The 9,167-nt window shown below is 43.7% G+C and overlaps 1 protein-coding gene across 1 annotated transcript; it reads left to right on the top strand.

The window, feature by feature from the left end:
- The first annotated feature begins 715 nt into the window (after nucleotides 1-715).
- hsd20b2 (hydroxysteroid (20-beta) dehydrogenase 2) lies at nucleotides 716-8,767 on the top strand. The gene is made up of 11 exons (XM_030746304.1): nucleotides 716-866; nucleotides 1,532-1,578; nucleotides 5,282-5,357; nucleotides 5,499-5,609; nucleotides 5,847-5,914; nucleotides 6,067-6,111; nucleotides 6,251-6,285; nucleotides 6,377-6,458; nucleotides 6,595-6,660; nucleotides 8,426-8,575; nucleotides 8,657-8,767. Exons 1-11 carry the CDS (start codon nucleotides 716-718, stop codon nucleotides 8,765-8,767), a joined length of 942 nt encoding a protein of 313 aa, XP_030602164.1.
- The last annotated feature ends 400 nt before the right edge of the window (nucleotides 8,768-9,167 follow it).

Genomic DNA, 9,167 nt, shown 5'->3' with positions numbered 1-9,167 from the left:
ATCTGCAGTACTTCTAGGCTTTTACGATTAGATTCGAATGTAATTGCTGTGAGACCTGCTACATCCTGCAGTGTGTTAAAGGGGACTCCGGACAATTTTACACACCATACAGAACTCAGGTTATGGAAACAGCCATTTAATGGAGAACTTGGGCTTGAAGACTGAAAATTAAAAACAGAAATACTACAAATGGAGCGTGTTTGAAAGATATTTTAACAAAAGCATTGTATTTTGTGTCACCAGACATGACAGTTACAACTAAAAGTTCTCAACATTTACTGAAAAATCTCTCTTTTTCATCAGTAGCATTTCCCAAATGCTGTAATATCCCCTTTCCCCTTGTCATTTACCAGACTCAAATTCAGTTGCTTGATGTTTTTCTTTTAATCACTAAAACCTTGTTAATATCATTGTGAAATACTCAAAACCTATGTATTAGGAGCTTGCCTTAGGAAAAAAATCACCTAGATGTTTATTTTGAACCAGCACTTTTGGTTTTGTCAAACATGGCATTAAAAAAGTTTATAGAGACTCTTTTTAGAGCTTTAATGGCAAATGTGTCCAGCAGTGTCACCTTCAGGACAGCAGCACTCAATGAGAGGTGGAGTAATGTGGTAAGAGTGGAATAGATAAACAATTTTCACTGCCTAAAGTGTGTCAGCCACTTCTTTAACATCTGTACACTGAGCTGCAAGCAAAGGAGCTCTGCTGCAAGATGCCCTTTGCTGACATACTGGCCATCATTGGAGGAATAACTGTTGTTTTCTACCTTCTGAAACTCACTTGGAGATGTTGGTGTGGATTTAGAGAGTTTGTTTTATCAGCAAAGTGGCAAGTGGACTTAAGGACATACGGACAATGGGCTGGTAAGATTAAAGATGAGGAACCACAGAGTACTCTTCATCTCTTACTTGTTACCTTCATCACTAAAATAAATGTAACAGTGTCAGCTCTGGAGGGTTTAGGATTAGGACTGAGACCTCTTGGACCTGGTACCTCTCTGCATCATATCATGCCAGTTCTCAGATTATTACACTGCCTTTGGCTTATATAGAACTGACTGGTTTCTATATATATTATATCTGCTGCTATGTTGACAGCCACCCAGATCTCTCAGCTCATCTGGGAGAGGCCTGCTTTCTGTCTCCAGAGTAAAAACCAAATACGGAGAAGCAGCGTTCAGCTTTTATGCTCCACAAACTCCCAGAGAACCGCAGGTCTGCTGCAGCTCTCTGTTGGTTTAAATCAAGGCTGAAGATTTTCCTCTTTGTCACTGCCTTTTATCAAATCACATACTTACTCATTTCTTACATTGCACTGTAACGCTTACTCTCGTATTATTTAAACTTTTTTCTACATTTTTTATATTATATTGTTATACTGTTGCTTTTACATTTTATGTAAAGCACTTTGAACTGCCTTGTTGAGATGGGCATGCAAATAAACTTGCATTTCACTTCTGCTATGTTTGACAGTAGTGTCGAAATAAACAAAACTAATAGGATAATTCTATGCTTTCTCCTTTGTGCAGTTGTCACTGGTGCCACGTCTGGCATTGGTAAAGCGTATGCCCTTGAGGTGAGTCTTCAGCTTTTGTAAGTTCTAAATTAAGCCAGGATATTTTGTGGTTAAGACTTCCCTTTGGTAAAGACTGTGGCGAGTGTGGAGGTGAGGACTCAGAGGCAGATAAACAGGAAATTAGCCTTTATTGTGGCCGTTAACAGAACTTACAAAGCCAAGGAAACAGAAGCTAAGGAAAACCTAAACTGGGAAACATTAACTAGGGAACACTAGAGACTTGGGAATGCTGGAAACACAGGAACAAACACTGCAATGAGACTGACCAGAAACTAAATACAGAGCACAAGAGACAAAGACTGACACAGTAAAACAGGAAACAGCTGAACATGGAGACAAGATCACAGACTTGACACATGAAGGCAGACAGAGAAAAACTAAACTTTAAGTATACTAGAGTGGAAAACACATGAACAATATAAACAATACCTCAGAACTAGGAAATTAATGCACAATAGAGAAAACAAATCAGTGATTAACAAATGAAAATGGCTAAACTTCAAAAGTCCACTAAACCCTGGGTCAGAGACCAAGGACCATGACAGCCGTGGCATGCATGTGCATATCTGTGCTGCAAACATCTTTTTGTTCTTCCAGTGTAAAAAAAAAAAAAAATGCATCTGGAAAGTCTGGAAATTTTCAGGTTTGGAATTAAGAAAAGCCAGTCTCGATAGCCAGGGATCGGTCCGCCAGGGCCTCCGCCCTTGGCCACCGCCCGACACACATTGCACTCAACCCCTGCGACACCTCCTGCGGGTGGTGGGCCTACAGGAGGAATGTCACCTCTCTGGTGGGGAAGGAGCCTGAGCTAGTACGTGAGGTTGAGAGATACCAGCTAGATATAGTTGGGCTCACCTCAATGCATGGCCTGGGCTCTGGAACCAGTCTCCTGGAGAAGGGCTGGACTCTGTTCCAGTCTGGAGTTGCCCTCGGTGAGAGGCGGCGAGCTGGGGTGGGTATTCTTGTATCCCCCATGGCTTGCTGCCTGTACGTCGGAGTTTTCACCGGTGGACGAGAGGGTAGTTTCCCTGCGCCTTCGGGCTGGGGAACGGGTTCTGACTGTTGTTTGCGCTTATGCGCCGAATGACAGTTCAGAGTACCCACCCTTTTTGGAGTCACTGGGTGGGGTGCTGGAGAGTGCTCCATCTGGTGACTCCATAGTCTTGCTGGGAGACTTCAACGCTCATGTGGGCAATGACAGTGACACCTGGAGGGGCGTGATTGGGAGGAACGGCCTGCCCGATCTGAACACCATGTTCGAACATAAGGATGTCCATAAGTGCACATGGCACCAGGACACCCTAGGTCGCAGGTCGATGATCGATTTTGTAATCGTATCATCAGATCTGCGGCTGTATGTTCTGGACACTTGGGTGAAAAGAAGAGCTGAGCTGTCAACTGATCACTACCTGGTGGTGAGTTGGTTCAGGTGGCAGGGGAAGATGCTGGACAGACCTGGCGCACCTAAATGTATTGTGAGGGTGCGCTGGGAACGTCTGGCAGAAGCCCCAGTCCGGGAGATCTTCAACTCCCACTTCCGGCAGAACTTCGACAACATTCCGAGGGAGGCTGAGGACATTGAGTCCGAATGGACCATGTTCCGCACCTCCATTGTTGAGGCTGCTGCTCAGAGCTGTGGCTGCAAGGTGGTTGGTGCCTGTCGTGGTGGTAACCCCCGAACCAGATGGTGGTCGCCGGAGGTGAAGGGAGCCATCAAGCTGAAGAAAGAGTCCTATTGGGCTTGGTCAGCCTGTGGAACTCAGGAGGCAGCTGACAGGTATCGGCAGGCCAAGTGGAATGAAGCTTGGGCAGTGGCCGAAGCAAAAACTCAGGTGTGGGAAGAGTTCAGTGAGGCTATGGAAAAAGACTTTCGGACGGCATCGAAGCAATTCTGGCAAACCGTCAGGCGACTTAGGAGGGGAAAGCAGTGCTCCACTCACACGGTTTATAGTGCGGGTGGGGTGCTGCTGACTTCAACTGAGGCTATTGGACGGTGGAAGGAATACTTCGAGGACCTCCTGAATCCCACTGACACGCCTTCTGTAGTGGAAGCAGAGTCTGGGGACAAGGGAGATGACTTGAACATCACTGGGGGTGAGGTCACTGAGGTAGTTAAACAACTCCTTGGTGGCAGGGCCCCTGGGGTGGACGAGATTCGCCCTGAGTTCCTGAAGGCTCTGGATGTTGTAGGGCTGTCTTGGTTGACACACCTCTGCAACATCGCGTGGAGATCTGGGGCAGTGCCATTGGATTGGCAGACCGGGGTGGTGGTCCCCATCTTTAAGACGGGAGACCGGAGGGTGTGCTCCAACTTTCGGGGGATCACACTCCTCAGCCTCTCTGGTAAGGTCTATGCCAGGGTGCTGGAAGGGAGGGTCCGTCTGTTAGTCGAACCTCGGATTCAGGAGGAACAATGCGGTTTTCGTCCTGGTCGCGGAACGCTGGACCAGCTCTTTATCCTCTCAAGGATATTCGAGTGTGCGTGGGAGTTTGCCCAACCAGTCTACATGTGTTTTGTGGACTTGGAGAAGGCATTCGACCGTGTCCCTCGGGGTATCCTTTGGGAGGTCCTGCGGGAGTATGGGGTGTCTGGCCTGTTGTTGCGGGCCATTCAATCTCTGTACAACCGCAGTGAGAGCTTGGTCCGTATAGCCGGTAATAAGTCGGATTCGTTTCCTGTGGGTGTTGGACTCCGTCAGGGCTGCCCTTTGTCACCGATTCTGTTCATAATTTTTATGGACAGAATTTCTAGGCGTAGCCAGGTGGCGGAAGGCTTCTTCCTTGGTGGCCTCACAGTCTCATCTTTGCTCTTCGCAGATGATGCGGTCCTGCTGGCTTCATCAGGGAGTGGCCTCCAGCTCGCAGTGGAACGGTTCGCAGCCGAGTGTGAAGCGGCTGGCATGAGAATCAGCACCTCTAAGTCTGAGGCCATGGTCCTCAGCCGGAAAAGGGTGGAGTGCCCTCTCCGGCTCAGGAACGAGTTCTTGCCCCAAGTGGAGGAGTTCAAGTATCTCGGGGTCTTGTTCACGAGTGATGGGAGAAGGGAGCGGGAGATTGACAGACGGATCGGGGCTGCTTCTGCAGTGATGCGGACACTGCACCGGTCTGTCGTGGTGAAGAGGGAGCTTAGTGTAAAAGCGAAGCTCTCAATTTACCGGTCGATCTACGTTCCTACCCTCACCTATGGTCACGAGCTTTGGGTAGTGACCGAAAGAATAAGATCGCGAATACAAGCGGCAGAAATGAGTTTCCTTCGAAGGGTGGCTGGCCTCTCCCTTAGAGATAAGGTGAGGAGTGCGGCCATCCGGGAGGGGCTCAGAGTAGAGCCGCTGCTCCTCCACATCGAACGGAGCCAGTTGAGGCGGCTTGGGCATCTGATTAGGATGCCTCCTGGCCGCCTCTTGGGTGAGGTGTTCTGGGCATGTCCCACCAGGAGGAGGCCCCGTGGTAGACCCAAGACACGCTGGAGAGATTATATCTCTCAGCTGGCCTGGGAACGCCTTGGGGTCCCCCCGGATGAGCTGGAGGAGGTGGCTGGGGAGAGGGAAGCCTGGGCTTCTCTGCTTAGGCTCCTGCCCCTGCGACCCGGCCCCAGATAAGCGGAAGAGAATGGATGGATGGATGAATGGAATTAAGAAAAGTTTGACAGATCTTGTTTCTTCTTGTAAGACAGCCACAAAACCTGTCTCCATGTCTCTTCTAGCTGGCACGAAGAGGCCTGGATATTGTTTTAATAAGCAGATGTGATAACAAGCTTCAAATTGTTGCCAGAGAGATCGGTGAGTTAAATAAAAACTACTACCTGTATTTTGTATATTATATAGACTACTTGTATTTTCAACAAGGAAGCACTTCAGTACTTCTCCATGTGGTGCAACTCTTGAGTCAAAATAATCAAAAATATTGTTTGTTTTCTCAAGAGGATGCTTATGGAAGAAGGACTCAAACCATTCCAGTGGACTTCACACATGGCTACAGTATCTACCCTGCTATAGCCAAGAAATTACAAAGCCTGCAGATTGGAATTCTGGGTATCTATCTATCTATCTATCTATCTATCTATCTATCTATCTATCTATCTATCTATCTATCTATCTATCTATCTATCTTATCTATCTATCTATCTATCTATCTGTCTGTCTGTCTGTCTGTCTGTCTGTCTGTCTGTCTGTCTGTCTGTCTGTCTGTCTATCTCTAATTGTAAGCACTTTTTCACTTATTTATTATTAAATGCTTATTAAGGGCTTATTTTGTGTGTCCTTACACAGTTAACAATGTGGGAATGACCAGTACTAATGGTTTTGCCTATTTCCTGGAAACACCAGATGCCGAACAGGTAAGCTTTGTTTTTGTTTTTTTAAAATGTTATTTTCTAATGTTAATAAACTGTTTGATATAGTTTTACTGATAAAAGTCAGTTATATACCTATTTTCACTCAGCCACTCATATTTGTCATGTAGTTTCACTTCTGTGTTTTTTCTGACCAGAAAATCACTCAGGTTATCAACTGTAACATACTGTCTGTCCCTCAGGTAAGATGTCTATGTGAGTATTTCCTGTACAAGTGACTCATTTTCCATTTTCTCCTGTATCCTAACACAGTTTTCTTCTCATTAATAACAACTGATGTATGTATCCAAAAGATTGTAATTTTGTGTCATCTTAACACAGATGACCAGACTGGTTCTTCCAGACATGGTTAAACGGTACAGACACAAAAATTCAAAGGTTTGCAGTGGTTAGATAATGACAATATATCTTGAATTAATGGATGTTTGCCTTCCATCTTCTACCCAGAGGGAAGGGGTTGATCATCAACATCTCATCTATGGCGGGTGTCCTTCCACAGCCTTTGTTGACACTTTATTCTGCCACCAAGGTGCTGTCTCAGTATGATTTACTTGCACATATTATTTTAGACACACCCTGACCAACTCATACTGAAGTGTTTTATCATTGACACACAGTTTGATGATGCTCACATGGTGGTTTGCCTGTTTTCTTCTTTATTCCAGACTTTTGTAACATATTTCTCTCAGTGTCTCCATGCAGAGTACAAGTCAAAGGGAATTACTGTTCAGGTAAAGTATATGATTCTGGCCAAACTCCGAATCTAAATGTGTTCAACCTCTTATTTATGTTCGAAATCCTCAAAGCCAAATTATTCAGATGCACCAAGGCAATTTTAGATTGACATATTTAATGTGACATATTTAATGTATATATATATATATATATATATATATATATATATATATATATATATATATATATATATATATATATATATATATATATATATATATATATATATATATATATATATATACTGGTTACATTGGAACCAGTATATATATATATATATATATATATATATATTATATATATATATAGATATATATATATATATATATATATATATATATATATATATATATATATATATATATATATATATATATATATATACATATATATATATATATATATATATACAGTACCAGTCAAGAGTTTGGACTCATTCAGTGTTTTCCTTTTTCTTTTTTTCCCCTACATTGTAAATTAATGCTAAAGTCACATAAGGAACACATAAGGAATCATATAGTAAACTTAAAAGTATTAAACAAACCAGAACGTGTTTCAGATTTTAGATTCTTCAAAGTAGGCACCTCTTGCACCTCTGGCTTTCTCTCCATCAGCTTCATGAGGTAATCCCCTGAAATGGATTTCCAACAGTGTTGAAGGAGTTCGCAGAGTTGCTGAGCACTTGTTGGCCGCTTTGCCTTCACTCTGCGGTCCAACTCATCCCAAACCGTCTCAGTTGGGTTTAGATCAGGTGATTGTGGAGGCCAGGTCATCTGATGCAACACTCCATCACCCTCTTTGTTGGTCAAATAGCCCTCACATAGCCTGGAGGTGTGTTTGGGCTCATTGTTCTGTTGAAAAACAAATGATGGTCCAACTACAAACCAGATGGAATGGCATGTTGCTGCAGAATGCTGTGGTAGTCATGCTGGTTAAGTGCCCCTTGAATTTTGAATAAATCATCAACAGCGTCACCAGCAAAGCACCCCCATACCATCACATCCTCCACACTTCACGGTGGAAACTATGCATGTATGAACCATCCGCTCACCTTTTCTGCATCTTACAAAGACATGGCGTTTGGAACCAAAAATCTCAAATTTGGACTCATCAGACCAAAGGACAGATTCCCACTGGTCTAATGTCCATTCCTTGTGTTCCTTGGCCCAAGCCATTCTCTTTTTCTTGTTCTTCCTTAGAAGTAGCTTCTTTGCAGCAATTTGTCCTTAAAGTCCAGATTCACACAGTCTTCTCTGAACAGCTGAAGCTTGAGAAGCTGTCTGTGAAGTCACACAGCATCATGATAACAACCCAACTAGAACTTCTCTGAAAAATGTGACCAGAGCACAGAAACAATCTGACAAAGGGAAAATCGACCAAATCTCTTATTATAGTGCCTCAAACCAGCACGCTGCTGCATGGCTCATTATCAACGATCTGAATGGAAAATGTAGACCATCTATTCAAATCAGAGGAGGTTCTGCTGAACAGTGTAAGGAAAACTGGCTATCACACTTTCAAAGTCTTCTGGTAGAAGGATCGGAAACACAGGCCAGCATGGATCTACCACTCATCCAGATTTCTTATTTACTGAATATCAGCATAGACCGGTTCACAATACGGGAGCTCTGTGATGTGGGTAAGACAGTAGGTCTAGATAACATACCTAGCCTTATAAGTGTGGTCAGAGTTGTCCTGACCTCTTGAGGCTTTACCATGTGAAGAGACATTACACTGTTCAACCTTCCTTCTGTTTCACAGTGTGTGGCTCCCTTGCTGGTGTCCACCAATATGACAAAAAACATGAAAGTCAACAGCTTCATGAAGAGCGCTACAGCGTTTGCCCGTGAGGCTTTGAACACTGTGGGTCACTCCAGCTGCACCACCGGCTGTCTATCCCATGCACTCCAGGTCAGTTTGAGGTTAAAGTATTATCACTTAGAATTGGTCAGCTTCAATAAGTTAACATTTCCCTTTTCCAACAACCTACAGAATGCAGTTCTCACCAGACTCTTGCCAGACTGTCTTCGGATGTCGACATTCCTCATTAGGAGACTACGAAGTTCATGTAAGAAAAAGGAGAGGACCAGTGAAAAGGAGTAGTAGTCATGTGACTCCAGCTGCACTGATATTTGAATTGCTTTGTCTGCAGGAAAAGATAGGGTTTACTCTACAGTCTGTATTGCTATGCATATTACAGTTTTTCTTATTTGCTTTGGTGCAATTCTCAAATCAGGAATGTCATTCTCACCACTCTTAATGCAATTCTCAGTTAAGGCATTTTTCATAACACAAACTCACCTGTGCAAAAGACACTACAACAAACAAAACCTTTTTCACATATGTCAAAAAAAGTCTGTCAATCAACTCTGTGAATAAAAAAAACCGTCACCATTGTTTTAAGACTTAGACAATTGTTTTATTTTACTTTTATCCAAACATTACTGACTTTGGAAAGAAAACTGCAAAAATGTGGGCCTACTGCAGAGTGAAAAGTGCTCGG

Source organism: Archocentrus centrarchus, chromosome 14, assembly GCF_007364275.1.
Source record: "Archocentrus centrarchus isolate MPI-CPG fArcCen1 chromosome 14, fArcCen1, whole genome shotgun sequence".
In the NCBI taxonomy this organism is placed as follows: Eukaryota; Metazoa; Chordata; class Actinopteri; order Cichliformes; family Cichlidae; genus Archocentrus; species Archocentrus centrarchus.
The sequence above is the reverse complement of the archived record's forward strand: the minus strand, read 5'-3'. Positions and strand labels throughout refer to the sequence as shown.

Bases quoted from the DNA above. Each gene is read 5' to 3' on its own strand.
- hsd20b2 (XM_030746304.1), top strand. From the start codon at position 716: ATGCCCTTTGCTGACATACTGGCCATCATTGGAGGAATAACTGTTGTT. The intron at 1,579-5,281 runs GTGAGTCTTCAG...TGTCTCTTCTAG, and splicing joins GTAAAGCGTATGCCCTTGAG to CTGGCACGAAGAGGCCTGGA. The intron at 5,610-5,846 runs GTATCTATCTAT...GTCCTTACACAG, and splicing joins CCTGCAGATTGGAATTCTGG to TTAACAATGTGGGAATGACC.